This window comes from Thunnus maccoyii, chromosome 13 (genome assembly GCF_910596095.1).
Source record: "Thunnus maccoyii chromosome 13, fThuMac1.1, whole genome shotgun sequence".
Taxonomy (NCBI): domain Eukaryota; kingdom Metazoa; phylum Chordata; class Actinopteri; order Scombriformes; family Scombridae; genus Thunnus; species Thunnus maccoyii.
Genome location: NC_056545.1, coordinates 20,773,439 through 20,800,670, shown reverse-complemented (window position 1 = coordinate 20,800,670; position 27,232 = coordinate 20,773,439). Strand labels below are relative to the sequence as shown.

Sequence of the window (27,232 nt, the reverse complement as noted above, 5' to 3'; positions counted from 1 at the left end):
CTGCCTTTTGAAAACACAAACCTGCGTACGCATTCCTCCTCCCCCTGCAGACTTCTCTAGGCACCGTCCACCCCCACAAACTCTGAGCGACCTCGGCCTCTGCTATCCAAACAATAGTGCTGCCCTTTTCCAGAGTCGACCACTGTCACCAAAGGCGTTCATTAACTATCACAGTCATTCTAAAATAACAGTTTGCTAATCCTACAGAAACTGGACGATGACGACAAGCGGAATAATCCTAAGAAACTGAAGCAGCCGTCAGCAGGACGGACTAAGATCAAGAAGATTAGGACAGTAAGAAGGTCTGCAATTATCCAAATTTAAATCAAACTCTGCCTTGCACTGTGATTTTCAAATGTCATGGAAATATGCGGAGTGGTTTCTATAGTTCTTTGGTGGGCATAAATCCAGCATTGCCCTGTCACTCCCTGCTGGCAGAGATGTTTGTGGAAAGGGAGCCAGAGAATCAGACAGCATCTTGGCACAGATATGGATGATGTCATATAATGACTGTCTAAAAGGCTCGGCTATGGGGACAGGAGGGCAGGCAGGTAGAGGAGTGCTGACAGTGCTCTGCTGAGATTATGTCAGATACCTGCCCTGCGGGAGACTCAGCATTCAGCACTGGAACGTGTGGCAGGTAATGTTATAGGCTGCACAGTCTCGGGCCATGGCAGCAGCGCTGGCAGAGGCCGTGTTATTCTGTTTACCCTGGATAATCGCTGCAGCTACAGGGTCTTGCACGGTGTGGGTGCAGTCCCTAGCGCTCGCATTCCTCTGAGCGGCTTTAAATAACTGCTCCGTTTCTCCCCCTCGCTAAGCAAATGGGAGGAGAGTGTTAAAGATGGCAAAGAAGGCTGTTTGTTTGAGCTGGGTTCAGTACACTGCTCTTGAACACCAAACACACTTAGGCACACACACGCATGCAAATATACACACTGTTCCCTTGTGACGTTCCAAAAAGCACCTCTAATTGCTGCTTTGTTTTCCAAACATACTGTAATTTACTGCAGTGCTTTTTTATAACATGTACAGCTGAATTGGCTTCTTTTTTTTTTTTTTTTGCAACAAGTGATGACATGGAGCAGTCTGATTTCATGGGAAACTCCGGCTAAGATCATTTGGATTTTCAGTCTGAATGAATGTTGTGGAACAATCCTGACAAATGTAAACACAGAAAGAAGTGAATGCGGATTTAACCCTTTAAAAACCACCACCAATCTTTTTGTTGTGGTCCTCCCTAAATTACAGTACAACAAACAGACTGTTTTTGGTTTTAGACCCTTGCAAATAATTTGGAATTAAAACTTTAATAGATTTAACATACTGTTTGGTAAGGTAAGAAGACAGCATGTACTTTAAGGTTTCAGTTGTAAACTCTGCTGTGGGAGGGATTTTTAAAATGTATTTATTGATTGATTTAGTTAGTTAATGACCAAAACCATAAGAGTCTCATCTATCGACGCATATATTACATGTTCATATTCATGCTTCTTTTCATAACACTAGCAGTCTAGTAAAAGGTTAATGAGTATGGCAGACCCCAAATAACACCGTGTATTATTTTCCCACCATGCATAAATAGACAGGGAGGGGTGACAGAATGTGCATCCAAAAATATTAAAACAGCCTTGACAGAGGGGGTTGTTGATCTGCCTGCAAACACACGTGATAAATGCACCCTTCATCAAAGGCAAGAAGCTCTAACAAGCTGCAAATTAATGTGGGTGAGACTCGCTTCCACATGAGTGTTTGAGTTTGAGATGCTCGGGAGCTGTGCCCAGCTTCACCTCTGTGTTCAGTCCAACCTGTGGCAAAAATCCGGAGTGCGGCAGGTTTTTGGTTGGCTCTGTCAGACCGCCTTTTCAAAAGTTTGGCACGGGAGAAAGAGGAGTGTGTGAGGAAGAGCAGAGGGCTTTGAAAGGTAAAATAAACTCACCTCCTAAATAGAAAGAAAGCGAAACCAGCTCCGTCTACTAAATTTGACAGACTTGTCTTCATTTTCAGGCTCCCATGGACCTCTGACCCATGCCAAGAGGAAAACCAAAACAAACCGCATGGCTACTACTGTCACTTCACTCTAAATACAGAACCACATGGGAAATCCAGAAATAGCCATATCCACTCCTCATGATGCCCATTTTCGGGGAGACAAGCTCAGAGTGGGATATGATTAAGACCACCTCCTGTGCAACATGAGGCCCTGTGGTCTTAGTTATTCCAGAAAAAGACAAGAATCTAGAGCAGCCTGGACGTCTGGAGCCCTGATACCGAGGAGATGCTGCTGAGGTGCAGAGGCGAGACAAGGCTCAGAGGGGCTGTCTGGGAGCCGAGCAGCAGCTGTCAGTGAGGCTGATAGATGGGATGCCTCTGTGATAGCAATGGCAAAAAAAAACACTTGGACCAATTCTTGTAGGAAAAACCACACATCAATCAGAACAATCACAGCATGCGTACAGATCATGAGTTTTTATGTAACCACCTGATTTATAAAGGTTTTCTTTGAGGACTGCTGAAAATGTAAGTCCTCCTTTCACAAGTGGACAAAGTGTGAGACAGATGCACACACGTAAACAAGAATGCCAAGGTGTCTCGCAGCAAATAAAGCACCTTTTCTACTTCTCCCTATAATTTACAGTCCTGTATTACATTGCAAACAATACAACAGCACATTGTTTGACGTTTTACCTCATGATTTTATTTTATTTTTTCAAAATAAACTCCCATTTCAATTTCGATTCTTGCAACAAATTTCAAAAAAAGTTAGGGCAGTAAAGCATTTACCACTTTGTTATGTTGTGATTCCTTTTCACAACACTTAAAAGACATTTAGGGACAGTGATGAAGCGTTTCAGGTGTAATTTTGTCCCATTCTTCCTGTAAACAAGCCTTAAGGTGTGCAACAGTACAGGGTCTTTGTTGTGGCATGTTTGCTTTACAAAATGTGCCACACATTCTCTAGTGGGGACAGGCCAGTCCAGCACCCGCACCCTCTTCTTCCACAGCCATGCTTTTGTAATGTGTGCAGAATGTGGTTCTGCATTGTCTTGTTGAAATATGCATGGGCGTCCCTGGAAAAGATGTTGTCTCGAAGGCAGCATATGTTGCTCCAAAGTCTCTATGTGCTTTTCAGCATTAATGGCGCCATCGCAGAAGTGTAAGTTACCTTTGCCAAGGGCACTGACGCAATCCCATACCGTGACAGACCCTGGCTTTTGGACTTGTTGCTGGTAATAGTCTGGATGGTCCTTTTCTTCTTTGGTCTGGAGCAAATGGAGTCCATTTCTTCCAAAAAAGACCTGAAATACTGATTTGTCTGACCAAAATGCATGTTTCCACTGTGTGATGGTCCATCTCAGATGCTCAGAGAAGTCGACGACACTGCTGGACACAGTTAATATAAGGCTTCCTTTTGGCACAGTAAAGTTTTAACTGGCATTTGTGGATGTCACTACATATTGTAGTGCTTGACAAAGGTTTGCCAAAGTAATCCTGAGCCCATGTGGTTATATGGCTTATAGATGAATGACAGTTCTTGATGAAGTGCCGTCTGAGGAAACGGAGATCACTGTTATTCAGCTTAACCTTGCGCCCTTGCTCTTTATGCACTGAAATTCCTCCCAATTCCTTGAATCTTTTAGTTATGTTATGCACCATAGAGGATGAAATATCCGAATCCCTTCCTATCTTTTTTGGAGGAACATTGTTTTTAAACATTTCAATGATTTTCTCATGCATTTGTTGGCAAACTGGTGATCGTCGGCCCATCTTTGCTCCTAAAGGACTTGGCCTTTCTTGGATGCTGGTTTTGTACCGAATCATGATTACAATCACCTGTTGACATCACCTGTTTCAAATCACATCATCAAATCATTATTTTACCTCATATCAAACCCTAAATTGCCCCCATCCAAACTTTTTTTTGAATATGTTGCAGGCCTGAATGGCAGGAATGGATGTGTATTTACAAATAAAATGAAGTTGGCCAGACAAAACACAAAACATCTTGTGTTCAAACTGTCTGCAATGAAACAAAGTCAAAGTAAATTTAGAAATCACTGCTTTCTTTTTTTATTTGCATTTTCCATACCATCCCAACTTTTTCCAAGTTGGGTTTGTAATTACAAAGACAGCCCTTCATTTGAGAAACACAGTTTCTCCTCTCCTCTGCCAGTAAACACGTTCAGGTTCAAGAGAGATATGGACAAGAGCATGTAATGGGATCAGCATGCAAAGGTTCATTCGAGGTTTATGATGTACAAATCCATCTTGCAACCGTTGTCACAAGCAATTCCCTCTTCACCCTTTTATCTCTCCTGACTCTTTCTAAATGGTGTGCTATATAATACATTTGACAGGGGGAATTCAACAGCAATGAATAGAACAAGATGCACTCATACTTTTATTCCTCACATAAACAATAACGATGCCTCCGCTTTGGCCCCTGCGGAGCCCGATGACGACTTACATGGATACGATGTGGAAACCAAGAAAAGCGAATATGTTGCTGCAGACGTCAACTTTTCTCTGCCTGCCAACACGCATGGGAGGCTTTCAAGTTTCCGTGCTTTCATCAGTTTTAGGAAGTGTATGATGAAATATAGATCTATTAATGACATGTGGATACCCTGGAAACATATGACCAGTGCATATCTGGCAAACTTTACCTTCATTCCAGGGAAATCATCCCATGCGGGTTAAATATGTCGAGTAAGTGTTCGCCTGTTCATAATAAAGAATTTTAATCTGATAAGTATGTATTATATGAATTGCAGTGTATGCTAGAGCTCAGAGAACATGTGTGATATAATGACTACATACAGGGGCTGCTGTGATGTACACTGTATATTAAATAGACCAGTGCTAACGCTAACTGCTACTTACTAAACCATAACAGATGTTGTATGATGTGTATGTGTGTATGACAATGTGTTCAGTATTACAGCTCAGCAGTTCTCTCAAACAGGACTAACAGGAGAAAAGAGCTGCCTGTCATTTAGGTGATTTGTCCTCATGTACAGCAGGTAATCCAGACTGAGACGATCTGCTTTGTCTGAACATCTGGGTGGTCGTCTGGCTGTCTTTCCCCGGCTGGGACAGCATAATCACACACTGCTCAGATTTATTGCTTGATTGAAATTTAGATAATGGATGTTTATGAACAAATGTTTTTTTAACAAAGGGAAGTTTATGCCTGTAATCAAATGACTCGACTCCAGTATACAGCTGGATGAACTGGCAGGAAATTAATCAATGATTATTTTTGTGACTGATATATTGTTTAAAGCTGCTCTTATCAATATGTATATTAGCAATGGATCAAATGACAGCATGTAATGTGAAAGGCGCTGCTCGTAGTGACAACCCCGCAAAAAATTATCACCTCAGCTTTAGGCAGCTCGTTTTAGCTTCTTTCAGCTCATTGTTTTGGTTTTACGGCTCACAACTTTACTGTTTTTATTCACTCAATGCTCTCATCAGCATCGTTTTCAGCCACGCAGCTGTTTAAAGCAAAAAAGCTCTAAAACGCAACCGTATGCTACATGTCCAGCATGCTTACAGTCATCAGGTGGACAGAAACATGATTCCAAATGAACGCTAATGTTGCTCTCTATCTGCTCGATGTGTAAATAAGCAACTGTTTACTACCTCATTTATGAGGTAATAATATGTCAATGTCAATGTTTACAGCTTGTTGTGCTGCCCCCAAGTGGACAAAAAAATATTTAATACAGGTTTTATTTGTCAAGTAGAAACTTAAAATACCTGCTGGTTACACGTGTTAAATGTGAGACTTGCTTGCTTTTCTCTGTTTAATATTGCTGTAAATGGAGTGCTTTGGGTTTTTGGACAGCTGATCAGAAAAAGTAAGCTATGTCAAAACATCTCCTTGGAAGCACAAACCTCCTGCCAACGCTGACTCGCTCTCCAGCTGTTTAATCCAGGGATATCATTCGTCTAACTTAAATTCAAGGCTACGTTTATTTCTGATCCTGCGAGCATTACTTTAGGACTTAAAGTCAGCATTTTGACAAAATGACAACACGTCAAGTCACAAAATTACAACATGTCAAGTCAAAATCGCATAGACCAGTATACCATGTAATAGCCACATCCCAGTTTGAGTTTGTCATTCCCATGTTTTCTTTCACTTTATCGTGTCAATCTGCCAACTGAAGGTAAAAAATATTGAAATTCTCTCTCTAGTACTTTTAAAGTTATGGCCATAAAACGATATTCATCTGTTGGCAGGAATCCTGGATCCAGATCACCACTAAAACCTGACTGTTTCTTGGTCCTCAATCTGTCTGTCCACCGAATTTCAGCCAATTACTTTACTGACTGTGGAAATCTTTGTACATACCGAAGCAAACGTGCTGGAAGGTATTTCTGCACTCACTGAGAGAAACTACATATTCTTTAGGAGAAAAAGTTTGCTCAGTGCTGGCCTTTGCCTCACTGTGCTGACGTCACAACCGCACAAATATGGAAAAGTCTTCATATTGTTGCTGCTATAGCCATGGCCGTTTTAACACGGGAGAGAGAAATTTCCACTTGTCCAAACCACATTCCAGCCCTCACACAGAACAACACACATCTCCTCTGCAAGCTGAAGCCAAACCCTCTATATCTTCTGCAACAAAAACTCATGCAACTCAACGAGGATCTTCTTTCAGATACTTTGACTGTGAAATCCACGAGACAGGTGACTGTAGAGCAGTTTCACTATCCAGACCAAATGTGAAGAAGCATGAGGTATTCCAGGAATTTAAAATGTCTCTCTTGAATTATTTGACACAGAAGCTCCAAAACGTGACGCATCACAAGAAAATCAGGGGGAGAAAAAGTGAGGACTGGTGTCCGGCCAACTCTCTGACTCTGCAGCACTACATGGTGACAAGGAGGATTCATAGCCTGACTTCTTCCACATGCACCCAAAAAAACAAAACAAAAAAAAAACAACAGCTGGACAGGCTACATCTGTGTGAACACCTACAATTTTTCTGCACTGAAAAACTGTGGGGAAACTGTAAGAAGCGACTAGTAGCTTGTTTGTGATTAATACATACTGACTTCTTCATCGGCTTCCTACAGCCACAGATGAATATGAGGGATTTCTTAAGAACTATTTGTCATTTAGTAATGTTGCATCTAAGTTATATTTAAAGTTAAAGTACTTTGAGGAATATTTGATTTGAAAAAAGCTTAATTTCTTGCACATTATGCTGGCTCTATGCTGTTATCTGTCACTCCTTACTTTACACTTGTACTAGTTAATTAAGAATATGGGATTTATTTTCATCCACATTAGATTACTTTGATGAAACAGAAACAGACAAAGTGACTGATAATTAACATCTGCCGATGCACAGAGACAAATGACTTGGACCATGTTTATCATTAATGGCACAACATCACTGTCCACCACAGATGTTAAATAAGCTCCTTCATCTGTTTTGAACTCATCTTATCATAATTTAGCATTTTAAACAATCAATCATGTAATTTTTTCTCGCTGATTATCTTATTCTCTACACAGAGCGAGCGAGACAAAAGAGCACCAGTGAAATCCAGTTCTGGGCTGGAGGCTGACGTAGACTGTGAGGCTCCATGTCTCACCACAGCTGATCTGATACAGTGCAGAAAGGCTCCACTCATGCCAACCAGACACTGGAGTCAAGGGGGAAAGTATAGATCTAAGAGTACATTTATATGCTATGTAATGAGCCATGCCTCAGTAATTAAAGCGTAATATGGGAACATTTTCCAGCGATGTAGTGGAGGGTAAACCCATCTCAACTCATCTTACCCACTTATTTATTTGCAAAGTTTTTACTCATTTGTCATGAATCTACTGATATTCATGGTGAATATCAGTAGCTGGTAACAAACTGCGGCCACGTATAAAGAAGATAAGGCCATTTCAATGAGTCTGATAAACAGTACCAGTCAAAAGTTTTTGGACACACTTTCTCATTCAAGTGAATGGGAGGGTTTTGTTTATATTGTTTATGGTTTGGCTTATGATAACCACATGCGGGGCGTCATTGTTTTGCTGTTCAAACAAAGGTAAAGGTAACAAAGTACATTTACTCGTGTACTGTTCTCATGTAGCATTTAGTGTGTATTTTTACTCTTCTTAATTATCTAATTTTAAGACACTTTTTACTTTACACCACCATACTACAGAGAGAAAATGTTTACTGAACTACACTTATCTGACAGCGGTAGTTACTTTTTTTTATTATAGATTTTACTGTAATGCCTGAACCAGCTTCAACTTTAACCAGTCTGCATTATAAGTACTTTTGCTTTTGATAGTGAAGCACAATTTGATGCTAAAGTAAGATTTTTAAAAGCAGGATTTTTTTCCTGTTATTGCCCTCAAGTTGCCACTTTTCCTTCGCTAAATTAAACAGGCTAGTTAATCTTAATACTTTTTCCACCACTGCCTCTTGTTGTGTAATAACATTAACAGTGGGGCTTTGTTATATTATCCAAATTAACCATTTTATGGAGTTTCCTAGTGATAGTTCACCTTTTTTTGTCTAAATGAGCCATTAAAAGTAGTTATTCTTCCAGGATAATGTCTGGCAGCTTAGACATTATCATGCAGTGCAATGTGGAAAAACAACTAAACCCACGGTCATAGTGAGGTGTCTGAAGGTCACCTGATTATCTTAATATTTCACTTTTTTTCCACATTATGAGACACCTCCACAAACTGTGCATTTATAAATAACCCAACAGACCTCCCCCCGACTTCTTCATGGGTTTGATAGAGGAAAACCCACGAACCCAGAGGTCAGATTATTAGTTAATCTCAGCAGCCTCATTATAAACCCCTTATAAACAAACTGCATTGTTCCAGCAGCCGGTCACTCACCGACCCTGAAGCCCTGTCCTATGAGCGTGTCGGCCCCCTGTCCGTTCTCCGCTATCAGCGTGGTGTTGTTGCCCTGCTCGCAGGTATCCTGACACTGGCCCTTCAGGCAGATCCGCTTGCAGATGAGAGGAGCGATGACCACCTTGAAGCGCTCCCGTGTGGAGGAGCGCTCCGTGCACCACACCAGCCTGTGGACGCTCAGCCAGATGACAAGCAGATGGGAGATCAGAGAGGGCATCCTGGCATCCTTCACTGCCCTCCACAGACACCCGGGGACATTAAACCAGAAGCTGAGGCGTTCAGCTCCAGCTCAAACGCGCCTGCTTTGTTAACCGAGGCAGATTTTTGACGTCTCATACGGTGGAGAAAAAATAGCGCGTCCTCCCTCCTGTTTTCTCCTTGAGGAAAAAAAAAAAAATCACTTCCCTCGCGTAGTACCCAAGTGATCCATCTGCAAAACCGAAACGTTTGGCATCTTTGGAAAGTTTCTTGCTGCCCTCGTTGCTGTTGTTTCAAAAAAAAAAAGTTCCTCTCGCTTTTGTCGCTCTTCCTTCTTCTCGCCTGTTGCTTTCTGTGAGTTGGAGAGAGTGCGTAGCTATGTGGGTTTGGGAGAGAAAGAAGGGAGGAGAGGAGAAGGGGTGAGCCAACCCTCTCTGGAGAAACCTGGCTGCAGGCCAGGCAGGCGGTGCAGCAGCAAAGCTGAAAGTGGTTTCCTTGTTGGTTATTTCTCCTAACACCCCCTCCTCTCCTCTTCTCCTCTCCTCCTCTCTCCTCTGCTCTGCTGCCCCCGCACAGACCCCACTCTGCAAATCATAGCTGCACAGCTGTGCGTGTCACTCTGGAAATAAAAAAAAAACAACAAAAAAAACTCATGTAATATATTGCTGTATACACCTTTGTGTTTGGGAGTTGTGTGACAGTGTGAGCATGTGGCTGAGCTGTGGACAACAAACCCTGCTGTTAATGGCTGTGCCCTTTGACCTGCATCTTCTCTGCACAAATAGAAAATGTATTCTCTTTTTGCCTGTTTGTTCAGTGCATTGTTGAAGCTCCAGTGATTATTACATCTCAATAAAAAAAGGTCTTCCAAAGTGTTAAGACATCTCCTGATATTACAAAGTATGTGAGTCATCACAGTCAGACAGAGGTCAGCAGTGGTAGTTAAACTTGTAATGATTCAGCTAGTTGTCCACAGATGGCTATTCACATGAAGAGATGTTAGAGACAGACAGGAAAATGTAATCAGTGGAAATACGTACACTATGTGACATTTGCAGTAAAGTTATATATTCGTCTCTATGTCTGCAGATTTCACACTCTGATGTGTGATGATAATTAGTTTGGTCCTTTTCAACGTGTCTCAGTAATTAACAGTGTGATATTTTTTCTGTATTTTGCCACTTGTACAAGTGGCAACAACTACAAAAACATCTCAATTAAAACATTATAGTTTTACACTCACAGTAAAAGTAAAGAAGTATAAGCAGTAAAACTGACATACAAATCCAAAGTATTATCTTTCATTCTGAAGAAAGGTTTATTATTAATATGTTTTATTGCTGTTGGTGATCTAAATACTCTCTCTATATATAAACTGTTGGCTGGTTTAAACTCCTGCAATCCAACACAAGCCTCCTATGTGTTTGTCATGTTATTTTGAAGAGCAGTTGGACAACAATTGCAGGAGCCAAAGTTTAGAATTAGTTTTTGTTGTTCTCACTCATCCTTGTGTACCAGCCGAATAAGCTATTGTTAAAATATATGTTTGTTATGATATAAAAGGTCTCGATGTTTTAATGTAAGTATTGAGTTTAATCAGAAATGCGTCATTTAATTTGACTCATTCCTTTCATTACAGTACTTCATGCACCCTGGCAACCAAGTACTTCCAATTTATTTTAACTAGTTCGTGCATGGTGGAATTTAGTTTGCTATCCTGCAAACTCACTGGACTCTTACAATAAATGTGTGTATTGTTTCATCATACAAGGACTGGTGGAAAATATGAAGGCTACAGCTGCACACATGGGAGCCAGTTTGCCTCGATAACAATCATCAGATACATTTAATGGAGTAAAAGGTACAAAATGTCCTTCTGAAAGTTGTATAACAATAAATAATGTGCAGTAACGAGTGTAATAAAGTAAAGAAAATGATTCAGTGACAGAAAATGAAAATGCTATGAGCGCCTTAAGAACAATACATGAGTAAATGACTTCCATACGTGCCCTGCCTGCAGTCCTGGTTGTGCTTTTTCAACTGCAACAAATTACAGTTTGATATCTTTGCAATCAGCGCATGTGACCAAATAATACCCAAACTTACTGCTGAGCACTCTGAATAAACCATATTGAGGTTAGGTAGTAAATGTGACACCACACACAGTCGGGAGTCTCTTCACCAAAACCTTGTGTCTTTCCAGTCACATGTTGAACTAACTGCTGGTGTAGCTGCTAAAAAACGAACCGCCTCACTGTGAAGAAGAGCCGGCCAGTGTTTGGGGGTCACATAGGCAAAAGTGAGAAAGAGACAAAGACAAAGGGAGAGAGAGAGAGAGAGAGAGAGTTGAGTCACTTCCTCTCCGAAAAGTGAGAGTGTTTGCTTTCAGTCGCTGAGGAAATGACTGCATGGGCCTGCAGAGAGTTCACAGGCCGCTCTCACATTTCTCTCTGCCTGCACTCCTCGCCATCACAGCATCATCGGCTGCCAAGACACACACACAGAATGCAAATAACATCGTAGGTCACACATAAACCATCCCCGAGTATCAGTATTAGTACAATATTATTGTTTAGGTTTTTTTTTTTTTACTTCCCTCCCGAAAACTGAAATGGTGGCTTTACTCACCGCACGAGACTATAATGACAAACAGAAGCGAGAAATAAACAGCTGTATTTCACAACCTAAAGATAAAAACAGATGTTGACAGACAGAAGGAACTCTGTGTATCTGAGGATGAGTGTGATTTATTTGTAGTATCAATACCACAATGTAAAAATACTCCATCACAAGTGAAATTCTTGCATATATAGTTTTACTTCAAAAGTAAGAATACTAGTTCTTATTACGCTGGCAGAATGGCCTCTGTCAGTGCCATATTATTATATTATTATATTATTGGATCATTATTACAGATGTGTCTGGCTGAGGCTGAGCAATCTGAACTGCTTTATATACTGTTACTACTATAGTGGTTTTCTGTATAACACATACGCATCTACATTTTTAAAATCCTAATCTGCAAAGAAACTCTAACTGTCAGATGAATGCAGTGTAGTGTGCTTTCACTCTGAAATACAGTGGAATAGAAGTATAAAGTACTTCAGAGTAGCAGGTGAAGTGGATTTTGCAGTAGTATTTCCTTTTCCATCTCTCTCTCTCTCTCTCTCTGTCGTTAAAATAGCCGTTGTTAAGATGCTCGTCTCTCACTGACCGGTGAAGTTCCCTTGCTGCTGGTTTTAATGAATCACAGCCTCAGCTCTGTGTGAACTTCCACTGATGCATTCAGGATAACATTGTGTTTAAGTGCCTTCCACAGCACTTGCTTCAACTTGATGTCATAACCCCCATTTGTGGTCTGTTTTGTTCAAACAAGTTTGCATCCTTTCACAAGTGAGTCTTTCAGTGGCGTCGTCAGGGAAAAAAAAAAACTGGATGTAGCCGATTTTCCCTGTTCGTCTTTACTGGAGTATTTCCATTTTATGATACTTCTACTTCACTACATTTTTGAGAGAAATATTGTACTTTTTGCTCTACCACATTTATAGCGCCATTTTGCATAATGATGCATAATGCTGGACTTTTAGTTGTAATGGAGTATTTCTATACTGTGGTTGTATTTATACTCGAAGTCCCCCTCCTCTCAAAAATATGTTTTCCTTCTTGTTCCTTCCGTTGGATGTTTGAGCTTCACTGTGCAGAATGATGTTTGTGCAGAGTTTGAAACCAAAAGACTGTTTTCACATTCAGCTACTGAAAGTGGAAAGTTTCTCTCTGCTCACCTCAAATCTGAGTTTAAGAGGTATACGCTTTGAGCATGACTTATGACATCACAACTAGTTTGGGAGCTAATCATGCTCCACAAATTATTATTCAAAGCAGAGCAATTTCATATGTCTTAAAACATGTCTGGAGGGGATCTTTAAGAAGATCTCAATACTTCTTACACCAGTGGACATATACTATAGACAGCAAGAAAATCCCAGTACAGTAACACACACACACACATACACACATACACACACACACACACACACACACACACACACACACACACACACACACATACATATCAGACCATGGTCACTTTTGGGGACATTTCATAGACTTAGATTCATTTACTGAAGACTCACCCTAACCTTAACCATCACCACTGACCCAAAAATCAGCTTTTTTTTGGGGGGGGGGGGCACGGCTTTTGTCCTAAATTTAAAATTTGTCTCCAAAAGTAGCCTATGACTGACCGCACACACACACACACAGAAATAATTAACCCACATACCTCATAACAGCAGTCTCCACCTTTTATCATGCTGAAAATATCAAGGACCTCCTCGTCTTTGGTCACCAGTTAGTACTCCTCAGTTTGTCATTGTCTCATCTGTCTTCTTCTCTTTTTAAATGTCATGTTAATCAACTTGATTTAAATTTAAAGTTAATCATGTGACAAGTTAAAAAGTCTCTCTGTACAGCAAAGAGGAAGCTTAAACTGTCCCATTATGACTGTGCAAAACAACACTGATGTGTTTGTCCAGCAGTAAATTTATGCAGAGGAATTTGATGTGTGACTTTATTCAGGCTCCATCAGCAGGCTTGTCATTTTTACATTTTTAGATAAACAAAAATGTGGTTTATCATATTCCAATCAGATTATCAACATGAAATAAAGGAATGTTTTGTATTTCTGTTCCTGTTTATCTACTATCTACTAACTACTATCACCAAAGCATCACTCAAATATCTGTTTTCTGGCTCATCTCAAGGTGATCTCAAGATGAATCTGCGGGCTCATGAGATCATCAACAAGTTAAAAAAAGAATAAACACATTTTTCTACTCCATAAAAATTTTGTTTGGACATTTACGTGCTCAGAGCTCATAGAAATATGTGACCTTTTCGTTGGTGCAAATTGTTATAAAGGGCGCACATGGAAAAAATGTTATGAACCACTGTAACACAGTATATTAACTATGGTTATTTCAGCATAACTATATATCAGTGATCCCAGTACCATTTAGATGTATTCTTTTAGTTTTGTATAGCTGTGATAAAAGCTTATCCAGCTCATTGGATTATGATGTTTATATAAGACATCTTGAACGGTATTTGAGATACAGTTTACAGTATTTCATGTGGACGTACTGTGATGAGGATATAATGACATGAAGTCATGACACTGCTGTATTTATACACCAGGTGCATTGATGGGATCCTTCATTAAATCAAGTGTATTCAGTGTTGTTGCTCATGAACCAACACATATCTTTGAGCTGTGAAAGTACTTCATTTGTAACCTAAATGTGTCTGATTTTTCTTAAAGTAGGTCAGGAGGTCATTTATTCTACGCTGTGCTGGACATAAAAGAAATTGCAAAAAATGGGGGGAAAAAAAGTCTTCAACACTAGAGGAACAAATGTGTTTTTATGATATATGGTGAATGAATTCAGATAAATGGAGCTCTAGTGAAAGTTCAGTCAGGAAGACTATCTTTTGCATGCATAGGCCTGTAGTTATATTTCTCATTTTATCCTGCCATTCACATCTTTCACGCATGCTCACTCATAATTTCCCATGCTGTCATTGTCTGGGGTTGTCAATTCAGCTATCAGCTGTTCACATCAGCTGTTCACATCTGTCCAATAGCACAGCTACACACCACCGTTGTTAGCCTATCATTTTGCTGCTGTCTTTTAAAATATGTTTCTCTCTCTCTGCCTTTAGTGCATTCATGCTGCTGTTATGCACGCTCCTCCACCTCCCCATCACCACTTAGTCTTCAGAGATTTATCAGCTTCGCCTCTTCATCAGCCTCATCAGAAGTCATCAGCCACCACCACCAGTGTCTGGACTCCATGGGAGGATTTATTATGCAGCTGTTCAGGGCTGATGCCCCTCAATTAAAAATCTCCTTGTGCCAAAGACTTTCAAGACTTAATTACCACCACATCATCTGTTATAATAAACAATTATCTTTATGTCATTCACTGCGTCTCTCCTGATTGAAATACAGAAGTTGGAGATGAAAGGTACTTTAATTTAAATAAAATCAGAAAATTGTGGTTTATCCGCAAAAACTAAAGCGTGACACAAAACTTTCTGGTGTTATGGATGGATGAAATGCCGCTATACATTCCGTTACATCTCACCTGTTGAGCTTCTGTAATTATAACAAAGACCACCTAAAATAGCAGTTTGTGTGTATGAACGCAGCTGTCGTTACACAGCATTGAGAGAAGAGTAAGGTTGTTATTTGGGACCTGTCTCTGGGCGTGTCCACAGCACCTACAGTGCACTATCAGTTCGGCGTTCCCGTGGTTTTCCTTGTCTCCTACCACGATACAAATGAAACGAATCAACACGAAACTGAAGCAACACGGACACCACAATCTCAAACCGTTGATCTAGATTATTTTACTGCCGTCATAATTTAATTCTGGTCTCAAAAAAGCTCTTAATCATCTGGATGTTTATGGCTTAAAGCAAACAAAACTGTAACTACATTAGACATTGAAGTAACCTCTTAATCGTAAATATTCAATAAACAAACACAGAAAAAAGAAGTAGAAACAAGGCCCTTTAATATAGTAACATTTACAGTAGGATGAATGCAATGTGGGGGGGGTATATTTTGAACACAGAAGCATAAAAAAGTAATTAATTTCACATTTAACACCGACTTTGAAAGAAGAATGCCATCTTAGTTGAAACCTACATGCAAAGGCCCCCCTCGTATGTGATACAAAAAACAATAAATATGATCATCTGGGGTAAGACTACCTTGGCAAGTTGTTTTCTGGGTATACAGTGACAAATATTTAACATTTTGAGCTCCTTTCCAAATGACTTACACTCGTAAATGTACATAGAATAGTTACATGGAGACCATTATAATAGTATACATAGAAAAATGGACACGAGACCTACAGTATAGCTCAGAAGGCTGAGAAGATTAATGCTCTGCTGTTTACCCTGATGCATCAGTCGTGTCACATCGGATCATTCAGGAACAACATGAGGAAGAAATTTAATAAGATTATATATATTTACATTGTATGTTAGCATACTCATGTTTTTAAAGCACATTACTTTTTTTTTTTTTTTTTTTTTCTTTTCTTTAAATGGCATTGTTGCACATGAACTTTTCCACAAATGTTAACCCTTATTAAACCGGATAAAATGGCTAAAACTACATTCTTATTTACAGAAACAGACAGGGTGGGAAAGGGATCATTGCTGCCAGCAGAAGAACAGATATGCACATGCAAGCACCGAAGTCTGTCCGCTAGTAATTGCTAGTAACTGGCTGGTAACAACGACACAAGTCCAGAAAAAAAAAGGCTTTCTAGACAAACAGTAGCAGCTTGAACGAAAATAAAAATGGAATGCTAAGATGTGGTCCAGAAGATAGAGACGATAATACGACTAAGGAGATACTAAAACTGGATTTAAGCTGCTGATCTGGGTGCATGTTGATGTCATCTGACTCTGTTTCGGTGAACAAATAAGTGCGTGTACTGATTCGAAAGTTGCTGACTGATGACTTCAGCTTGACAAGACGACATCTTCGCTGTGTAACTGAAAAGAAGAGGAGAGAGGGAGAGGGAGAGAGAGAGAGAGAGAGAGAGAGAGAGAGAGAGAGAGAGAGAGGACAGGACAGAAGCGAGGATCTGCTGACTGAAGCGTAAAAACTGGTTCATGCTTCATGAAGACACACATGACAGCGTAAATGTACTCAGAAATTATATTTTAGCGTTTTGGTTCTTCATTAGTATTGTAAGAGATCCTTCTATGTAAATGCATCCACTTGAGTGTGACAATCACTGGAAAAAACTATCTAATTTTTCAATTAAATCAACTTAATTGATTAGGTTAAGAAACCAGGTGACTATAAGTAAACTGACAAATTCTTTTTTTTTTTTTTTTTTTAATGACTGCCTATCGTGTAGCGCTGTTAACACCTCCAAACAGGATTAGCAGACAATATAAGACCCGTAACACACGGACGAATACTGAGGTAGAGTTGGGAGATTTATCAATATAATAACAATATCATGATAGGAGCCGGGTATTGTCAGGTTATTATCGCCATATTTTAAACTTTCCTGGTCTTAGGGAGCATTAAAGGGCAGGTACATTATTCTGTAGCTTCACATTAGTGTTGCATATGTATTCAAATCAGAAAATTCTAACGTTGGTTGAAATACGTATGCTTTAGTGTCAAAATGCTATTTTCTCAAGCCCTTCTAAAAAGTTTGTCCCCATGTGACCTGACGTAGGTTTCTGTGTTATGACGTTACATATAAACCGATATGCCCACCTGATCAGCAGCGACAGCACATCAGAGCAGAATCCGATGTGACTCGCGGGTGTTATTCATCCCGAAGCTCAGGCTCTGCTCCCTCCTACCTACCTACTCTCCAGCTGTCTGTCCCTCCATTTGTAAACATCTCACACACTCAGATTCAGCGCTGCAATGTCGTTTGTAGTATATCTGGACAATTTTTAATGCTCTAACTTACAGCGGACTATGTGTGTGGTGGTGGTGGTGGTGGTAGTGGTGGTGGGTGGGGCGGTGGGGCGGTGGGGCCTCAGCGCTCTAAGCCACGTCACTGCTTTTTGCTAACGGCTGGGTGGGTGTTTCCATTTGTAAAACCAGGAAAAGAACGCAGGTGGAGTCGCTCTTTAAAGTGAAAGTGATCCAATTTTTTGTTTTGTATGTCTGCCTGCCTGCACAGGAAGCATGAACCAGCCCTAAATGGATACATTTCTATCAATCTGAGCAGCTTAGTGTTGGCAAAAAGCACGTCTAATTAGTAACAATTCAAAACATGTCTAATGTGTGCAACTTAAAGAGAATCGTGACCCGAATCGTAACACTTTGTCCCGACTAAAAATCCAGAAGGGAATTACCTTGAAAGGCAGCAGCAGCAGCGCCTCAGTTGATGAATAAGAGTGCTCAAAGCACTTGTACATTTTTTTAAAGTGTGTTCATTTCTGCCATGAATTTCCCAAATTATTGCCGGGAAGCTGATGAACTAGAAACATCCTGTGCCAAGAACAACCTGTGCGCTACTGCTGCTGCTTGATGAAGGTCCGGATAAGAAAATAGTCGCCGTTGAAGAATGTACAGTGTGTATTTTAAAAGTTATTTTTACATCTAAATATGTAAAACATGAAAATGCCAGAACCAGACGAAAAAACTCCCCAGGCTCGGGTTATATGTAGCCGGACTCTTCACTTCAACGGCATGGAACAGAGATGATCCATCATGTTTACTAACTACACAAACATTTCATTTTCTTCACCTGTAGTATATATTTCTGGTAAGAACACCGACAGACAGTTACCCCTTTAACCATCCTTACACACAGTCCACAACTGAGCTGTCATCCTCCTCTGCCCCCCACTCCCCAAACCTCATCTGCGGGGACGGAGCCGCTGGATGAAGGTTGTTAATGTCATCCATGGCGTCTGGGTCCGTGTCATCACTGGCACCGATTCCCATGTGACCGCCTTCCTCCCGGTGCGTGCGGATGTGCTTCCGCAGTGCCGCGGGCTCCTTGAAGCTGCGGTTGCAGAAGGGGCAGCAGCACGGTCTCTCTCCGGTGTGGATGAGCTGGTGGTGTTTGAGGTGCTGCAGGCGGCTCAGGCGCTTCCCGCAGATGGCGCACACGTATGGTTTCTCCCCCGTGTGTGTGCGTCGGTGTTTGCGCAAACCGTCCAAGTGGCGGAAGCAGTTTCCACACTCAGAACAAGAGTACGGTTTCTCACCCGTGTGTATGCGCAGGTGGGTCTTAAGAGCGCCCGACTCACGGAAACGGCGGCCACAGACCGCGCACGGGTATGGCTTCTCTCCGGTGTGGATGCGAATGTGCTTCTTCAGGCTGGAGATCAGGCGGAAGGTCTTTCCGCACTCCAAGCAGTGGTGGGGCCGATCTCCAGAGGGCTCCCCTACTGGGTCTGAGGCAGAAGGTCCTGCCGAGTCCTCCACTCGGCCTGGTGAAACGCTGTCCCCTCTCCCGGCTCCAGAAGTCCTAACCAACGATTTTTGTCCATCAAGTCCGCCCTGTTGCAAGGCACTGGTGCATTCTCGCACGGGTCTTTGGTGACGCAGAGGGTGAGTAAAGGAACGCTGGGAACCTCCGTCCCCTCCGACTTGAACGTAGCCGAGGTCACCCACGCTGTGGGACGATCCCTCTGCATCTCTATTGTCATTTCGCATCCCAGGCTCCTTCCTGCCGGACTGACCGGAGCCTGAAGCTGGTCCTTGCTCCTCTTTAATCTCAAACCTGGATGCTCCACCTGGTCCCTGAGACGACCTCTCATCTACAGACAAACCAAAACATGCAGAGATGTCAACAAACACAGAGGTGAATACAGGTGTCCATTAATTCATGAATTAATTAATTTTGTCCGACTCACAGTCAAAGAATAAACAGCACATTTTATATTTACCTGGTCTGCTGGTATCGGAGCACATATGAGAGGTGTTGGATGCAAAGGAGTCCAGAGCGTGGTTAGTCACTGAGCCATCTGGTTGGATTGAAAGCTGGCACATTTTGTAATCATCTCTTGGCTCAAACCCATGAAGTGATTCATCCACAGATCCACCGAGACCCAAGTCAACACCTGCTCCGTTCACATTTCGAGGGTTCTGGTGGTCCCTGTCCAAGCCTGCAGTCATTGAAGCCATGGAAGACAGCGATGGGGCAAAGACTGACTGACTAATGGTCTGAGGGCCTGTGTATGAAACCTGCAGCTGGTCTATGAGCTTCTGGGCGCTACACAGGCACTCCTGCAAAGTCTTCAACTCCCTCTCGGACACTTCAAGGCGCACTTTGAGTCTTTCATTCTCCTCTTCCTTGTGCAGCAGCTCTTGCTGTGTCTCATTGAGCACCAGCACCACTTCGCCCAGGAGGGTATCGACCGCGGCGGACATGGCAGTCTGGATAGTCGGTGCGAGACGGGATTTCAGGGACGTTACCGTCACGCCTCCGTGCGAAGCTCCGTATCCAGCCTTGTCTGCTTTCCGCTCGTAACACGACTCCGGTCCGGGCCTGTCGGGGATGTTGATGATACTCTGTTTACGGTTTCCACTGTGGACTGAGCCGCTGTTCGCCGGAGATGAGTCCATGCTGCCAGTGTAGCCTGTCCTCCTGGAAGTCATGACGTTTGCAGGCTTTAATGTGATGTTTAGAAAGCAGCAGCAGCAAAAAAAAAAAAAAAAATTAAAAAAAAAATTCAAGCGAAGCGGATCAATTACTTAATTTATGCAGCCAGTCAAGCGTCGCCAGTTACATCTGCACACATTAGCTGTTTATCTGGCGTCGCTGACAAAAACAATTGCAGTGAACTCTTGAGAGTCTTCGCAGGGCCTGGATCCGCTCGCTAACATTAGCCTGCAAGCTTTTAAAAACTCACGATCGATCGAGGACGTGTTCTTCCGGACGAGGTGATCCCTGCTGCAGGAAGGTGCTGATGCTCTTTTACTGCGTTGGTCAAGTCTGTAAGTTATTGCTTAAAGACTTTAATACCATGCATCCTCTGCAGCGACTCACCCATCTCCAGCTCTTACCTGCAGCACTGCACTGTTACTGTAATGTACACTGAGGCCTGTCGCACACTGATGATGTCAGGAGGCAGCTTGGTGAAGTGGGTTTAATTTTCCCTGGATCTTGACTTGAAGGGAGTTTCATTGGCAACACTACAAACACATTTCAAAGAAGCCGTAGAGTTGAGCAACTTTTAAATCCTGCATTGAGAGTAGATTTTCCACTTTCTGTCTAAAAATGATCAGCTCAGATACACTACTATGTGTAAGAATGTAAAGATATATCCTGTATGCACATGTTCGACATTTTCATCTCCGGCAGGCACGATTAGGTGAAATGGACAAATCCATTCATTCATTCTTCTAATAATCATTGTTGTGCAATCAGTTGTCTCCAGTCTAGGGGCTGTTATTTTCTTTTCATTAAGTCAGAGATAGAAGAAGTATTCATATCCTTTACTCAAGTGAAAGAGGCTACCACACTCTAAGAATAGCTTACTCAGATGAAAATGTTACTCAAGTAAAAGTGCATAAGTATTTTTATCTACATATTGGTCCACTATGTTTATCAAAACTAAAGGTATTGGAAAAATGGCCCTGTGAGTGCTATACTATTAAATATTAGGTTATCAATACTGATGAATTGATGTAGAAGTAGCTCATGTGTATGAAGCTCATTTAAACTCTGTATATAGGCCTACTGTTGGATAGTTTATACCACTGTGTCATATTCATAAGCTGATCATAGCCTATATGTTTTGTGTGTTTTGTAAAGTAAGTAGTGAGCTGTCAAATTAATGTAGTGCAGTAAAAAGTACAGAACTTCCCTTTGAAATGTAGACATAATGGAGTAGATGTTAGTAGCATGAAATGGAAATACTAAAGTACAAGTAGCCAACTATAAAATTGTACTCAAGTGTAGTGTTTAAGTAAATGCACTTATAGTTCAACAACTGATTAGGCCACTTCTGTTTTGTAACCTGTAATGATTCTAGTTTTGCAGCATATTTATGTTTGTTGCATGTTTAAACTAAAATGATCACATTATCTTTCCTAAAGAGACAGGAGTTCCGTCCATGTATGAGTGTAATATGCATCATCAATCTCCAAGGGTTAATCAGCCTGCAAGTTACTACTGAGGGTGAAATGTGCCCCATTGTGCAGCCGTGCAGCAGCCATTTGAGGGGGAAAGGCTGAAGTTTGCCTTGTTAAATCTAAAATTATACATCCAGGGTTCAAATTCCAAAATACCCGCAGGTCACCGACCTCTCGGTAGGTTATACAATATGAAACTAGTGTAGGAAACAACTGTTTATCCCACAGCAGTATGCTGCGAGCTGTAAATGCAAGCTATTTTAATTTTGGAAACTGACTAAACGTATCATGAACTATCTGATGCCCCGCAGACAAGCCGCTCCCAGTGCAATAATCCATCATGAAAACTAATTAATTCCACCAACACACCCAGTTATGACACTGAAAAAAGACAGACTCAGTCTGACTCTTCGCTTAAATAATATCACACCCATATCTAATGTTTCTAACCTCTGGAGGAGTCTGTTGCTTCTTATTATATTGACTGTAGGAGGCAGTGTCGGCTGCTTTAATAATGGACGATACTGAGGACATGTAATAAGTCAGAGAACTGGAATGACTCTAAACATTTTAAGACTGAGCACCTGACCTTGTTTTATTTAAATTTATGGGTTTGTTCATTGCTTTATTATTGTTTTTTTTTTCAAGATGAATTGTCAGTTGGGGATGTTTTACCACTTATTTCTGTCATTACAGTATTATTGAAAATATGTGTTGCAGTGCCTCATTCCTGTGTGCATTAAACAACAAGTGAGCTGGATATAAAGACAAAATGAGATTTAAAAACAATAAAGAAACTATTTAGGTTTCTAAACTCTATATTTAACACTTGGTTTTGCCTGCTAGTAAACATCCAGGGAGTCAGTGGGCCACACCAACTCAAATAAGGAAACCAGTAAAAGAAAAAAGCATTATGTGACTACTTTTTACTTTTTAGACACTTTTCCATAGGCTGTAGAAAAATCACAACTAATGATTTTTCTTTAGTCACTCACATCACTTTGACCATACTGGGTGTTGTGTGACCTTGTAGTATTCATGTGGACTGCTTTCATGTCTAAAATTAGAATAATTTATTCTTTTTAGTTTCATTTCCGATTATGAAAGCAGACAAATCACAGCCAGCTGCAGCGGTTGGAGGAAAAACTGATGTGGCCTGTGGCACAGACAGGGAGTACATTATAAGATTATGTAACATACCATCTAACAGCAACCATCTGCGTGAATTTGTGTCACATCCACAGTCACATCAGAAATATTTCTTACTTGGTTACTTCACCACCGTCTGTAACTAACTCATATTTCCTGTCACACCATCTTCATTCCTAGAAACTTTAAAAAAAAATAAATAAAAAAAAGTTTGTGTCACAGTCTCTTTGGGTAAAGAAAAAAATATTACGAAATGAGACAAAAATAGATACTGAATGTTTTTCAGTGATTCACATATAACATATAAACACAATACATAAACACACCCACCCACACACACACACACACACACATTCGTTGATGTAAATATATACGTCTCCTTCACACTTACACACCCACACTCTTTCCTGTATGTACTTTTTCCCTAAACATATTCGCTCACCCACAGAAACATGCACACACAAGACAGAAAGATAAACACTAAATGATAAAAGATGGTAAATAATTAATACCAGGGGGAAAGTAGATATTCATGATGTTGTGTCTGTCAAGATATTGGTTCCTGCTGAATTACAAGACAGACAGGAACAATATCTTTTCATACTGTAGCAGGAATGTGATGCATACAGTATGTTAAAAAATCTGAATTGATGTTATCGACTGAGCTAAATTTACCATTATGATTAAATTTCTTTGGTACAGCACAGTGTGAGCCAATTGCGGTCACTTTGTATAATCAGAGTAAACCGCTTTCATCATGTAAAGTTGCTTTTCCACACGTCACCTCAACAAAATGCCCCTTTCTTCCCTGGATATGGATAACTCCCAGTGGTGTTATCTCGTCATGTTTGGTGATACATAGAAATACCACTACTTATTTGTATTCATACCGTTTTTTAAAGAAAAGTACCAGTCTGTGTCAGTCCGTGTACATGTCCAGTCAGGTTTGTTTCCGGCCTCTGGTTAACAGCTGCACAACAGTTTCAGTCTCTTTCAGCTCTGGTATTACAGCAGTGTTTCAGGCTAAGTCACATAATTTATTTAGGTGGGAGGTTATGGGGGTTAACAAGATGGGATAGTCTGTCTGGAGCCACTTCCATATGTCATGGATGACAAATTCTAATGAATCTTACACAAGAATCCTGGAAACTATTCAATTCCTCACAGCCCTAAAAAGAAAACAAGAGATCATTAACAAGTGAGACATGCTCTGAAAAACCTGAACATTCCAAAGAGATGTAACAGGAATTCACGTGGTTCACTTTATCTGAAATTACCGTAGTCAACAGTGATGTAAGTAATAGCAGACTATAGTGATACGACTAATAGCATGCACACTCACTCAGTAAAGCATTTAACAAGAAGGGAGGTGGAGCTGGTGCACAAGGGTCGTGAGTGAGGGAGAAGGGGGGGATTGTGGGAGGGCAGAAAGAAGGAGGTGATTGTTTGGTAGAAGGAAAATATATAAAGGGGGGAAAGAGACAGAGAGGGAGCAAGTGGAGGGAAGACAAGGAGAGAAAGAAGAAGCTGATCCACGTTCCGATAAGGATTAAAAACTTTTGCAAGCAACAGGTAAGTTCATTTCTTTAACACATTTTCACTCTTCACACAGGCGTGTAGAACTGAGCCGTGCCAAAAAAAAGAGCACAAAGTACATTAGTATTCATGGAGGGCTCCTGCTCTGTTTTCTATTCAGTTGAACACAAACTTATCTGAGGAGATTTTTTTGAATGGGCTTCATTGTTATAGCGGTATGCATATCCACCGCAGAGTACACTTCAGGTATGTCTGTGTGGATTTTTGTGGAAATGGCAAAAAGCAGCTTTCCTGTAACTGGATCTAGCTGACAAGGGCTGCGCTGTATCTTGGGTGTGTAGCCATTTGGACCTGTTGCGCAATACCGCCTGGAATGCCAAATTAGTGTGAAGTGTTTCCCAAGCTTGACAAATGTGGTCTATTTCACACACAGAAACAGTTTACACTTTTGATTTTGTAAGATCTGAATCTAGGCTCACATAAGCCATTTGTTAGTACTTTCCTCTGCATCAGGGGAGAGATAACTGTCTGTCTTCATTCAGGCTCTTTTTAAAAGACACTGACTCTCTCAATGTACATACTGCTGGAAGCCCAAGGGTCTAATATTTTTCAGTCCAATGCAAAAAACACATTTTCTAAAACACTGATGGAATTTTACTTTCTATGATTTCCAGACTGCACAATGGCTGCCCTCAGGGACCTTCCTCTTCCCCTGGTGATCATTTGCCTGGTTTTCATCAGAGGTTACGCTCCCCTGCCTACAACCTCCGAAGTCACGGGGACCAATCCCATAACACCTCTCAGAGCAAGTGGGTTTACAAGCGAGGCCCGTGCGCTCCCCCCAACTGATTACTATGACGATGACACGGACCGCCCTGCTGTACCCGAGACACCGTTTACAAATGGAGGGACCAGAAAGCGATGTGACTACAATCCCTGTCTTGAGAATCAGACCCCCTGTACCGACCTAGCAGCCTCCACCGGCTGCTTGTGTCCAGGGTTTACTTTGTATACTGAGATTCCAGAGGCCCCTGACCTGAAAACAGTGTCCTGGAATGGGTCAGAGGTTGTCGTTCATTGGTGTGCGCCTCTCTCATATGTCACAGCTTATCTTGTGACAGTAGGGGAGCAAGAGAGCAGGCGGTTTCGTGAGGACCAAAGGAGAGGAGCAGTGGGTGACATAGACCACATAGCAGAAGTGTGTGTGGTCGCAGTGAATGATGCTGGAAGAAGTAAGCCGTCCTGTACGATGTACCATCCCAGAGACCACAGTCTGCCTCTGAAAGCAGGACTCATCGGGGGAGCTCTGGGCTTCCTGCTGCTCCTCTTGCTGGCCGTCCTGCTCTGGAGGCACAAGAGGCAAAGGAAACAGGAGGCCAGCATGCCTATGCACTACATCCCTGAGACTCAGTGAACAGAAACACTGGACGCTCTTTGGTTTTGTTACAGTCCATTCACTGTGACTACATTATAACGTCTAATTTTCCACACAAACATGTTTTCTGAAAATGCTTGAGGCAACTGGATTTATCATCTCACGTAAGGCTGGTTATGTTCAGTGCATAACAAACAGAGACCATCTGAAACCCCCATCCCCCTCCCTCCCCGAGATAGCGTGTTCAAAGAAATTTCAACAGCATGATTTGGAAATCAGATGCAGAAAAATATTGCATTCATCAGCGTTGTTTTCCAAGAATGAAACCCAGATGACAAGTAATAAGCATGCAAACATGCTGCAAGACAGCTGATGTGAATTTGGTCTTTTTTTTTTTTTTTTTTTTGTTTTGCATTTCAAATGTTTGCTGTTTGTTTGGAGCTCTGAAATATGAATCAGCTATCAGGACTTCAAGAAATGTGCCAGTGAGTTAAAATATTTATGGAGTAACTTTTTGCTACTGCTTTCCAAATCATTTGTAACTAATGGGACATAACATGCAAAACTACCTGTATAGTTCTTTAAGTATTTATTTATTGTTTAATGTTAGAGATGTTCTGTCATACATGGCTAAAAGGAACTAATCAAAATCAGCTCATACAAAACTTTTAATAGTATAAAATACAATGAAAATAAAAATAGATTCATAACAGGCCATGTGATGCCACACAGAGGGGTGGCAGAAGGCAAGAAAGTGGTTACAGAAGTTTAAATGAAATGGTATGATTTGCAAAGTAGTAGCTGTGGCTATGTGAAAACATACTGTATATGGAAAAAATGTGTATTTTATGGTTGTGTTAAGATGCGTTAAATCTCTCCGTGAGAGTTCCTTGTTTTTTGTGTTTAATTAAAGAGTGACTGGATCGTGTAAAGTTTCAGGGTCTTAAAGTAAATGCTATTATGTGCTGTATTATGTAGTCTACTGTATTTATGAACATAGATTGGTTGTGGCCTTTAATCCTGTACATGTTAAAGGTTTGATTCTTTGACGTGTCCTTAAATATAAGTTTAAGAGTGAAACACAAAAAGTCAGGCAGACTGGAGCTACTGTATATGTACGTATGTTCAAACATTGCTATTAAAACTGCTGCACCCATATGTCAAAACGTGTAATTATTAAAAGCTTTTAGATGGGTGTGCCTTTCCATCTATTTCATTGTCGGAAGTTATGTCAGTGTGGGTGAGCCCGAGTGTTAGGAGCTGTTTTTCCAGCTGTCATACAACAGCCTCTTCAGCGGATATGGATTTTGTGAGGCTCGTCTCATTCCAGCTGAGACTTCCAGTTATTCAGCACTGGGTTTGGTGAGAAGCTTCGGGCTTTTTTTTTATTTTTTATTTTTTGCCATGATGAGAGAGAGAA

The 27,232-nt window shown here is 41.1% G+C and overlaps 3 protein-coding genes across 5 annotated transcripts in view; 1 reads left to right on the top strand and 2 right to left on the bottom strand.

Annotated features, from left to right (window-relative positions):
- The window catches only part of ltbp3 (latent transforming growth factor beta binding protein 3), a 38,602-nt gene extending 28,813 nt beyond the window's left edge, over nucleotides 1–9,789 (bottom strand). For both annotated transcript variants that reach the window (XM_042430586.1, XM_042430587.1), the window contains exon 1: nucleotides 8,888–9,789. In XM_042430586.1, coding sequence (XP_042286520.1) covers nucleotides 8,888–9,125 — 238 coding nt within the window. In that variant the 5' untranslated portion in view covers nucleotides 9,126–9,789. The remainder of the gene's footprint in view (nucleotides 1–8,887) is intronic.
- Nucleotides 9,790–15,667: 5,878 nt separating this feature from the next.
- Nucleotides 15,668–20,729, bottom strand: si:ch1073-224n8.1 (zinc finger protein 16-like). 2 transcript variants are annotated; one of them, XM_042432021.1, is made up of 3 exons: nucleotides 20,528–20,729; nucleotides 19,562–20,285; nucleotides 15,668–19,432 (listed from the first exon to the last, which is right to left on the bottom strand). In XM_042432021.1, the coding sequence occupies exons 2-3, from the start codon at nucleotides 20,271–20,273 to the stop codon at nucleotides 18,468–18,470; spliced, it is 1,677 nt and encodes a 558-aa protein (XP_042287955.1). In that variant the 5' UTR covers nucleotides 20,274–20,285; nucleotides 20,528–20,729; the 3' UTR covers nucleotides 15,668–18,467. The 2 variants fall into 2 exon arrangements, with proteins under 2 accessions (XP_042287955.1, XP_042287956.1); XM_042432022.1 differs by having other exon boundaries at nucleotides 19,562–20,262.
- Nucleotides 20,730–23,218: 2,489 nt separating this feature from the next.
- On the top strand, nucleotides 23,219–26,970 carry LOC121910293 (LRRN4 C-terminal-like protein). Its single transcript, XM_042431445.1, has 2 exons — nucleotides 23,219–24,473; nucleotides 25,112–26,970. Exon 2 carries the CDS (start codon nucleotides 25,120–25,122, stop codon nucleotides 25,849–25,851), a length of 732 nt encoding a protein of 243 aa, XP_042287379.1. The 5' UTR covers nucleotides 23,219–24,473; nucleotides 25,112–25,119; the 3' UTR covers nucleotides 25,852–26,970.
- The last annotated feature ends 262 nt before the right edge of the window (nucleotides 26,971–27,232 follow it).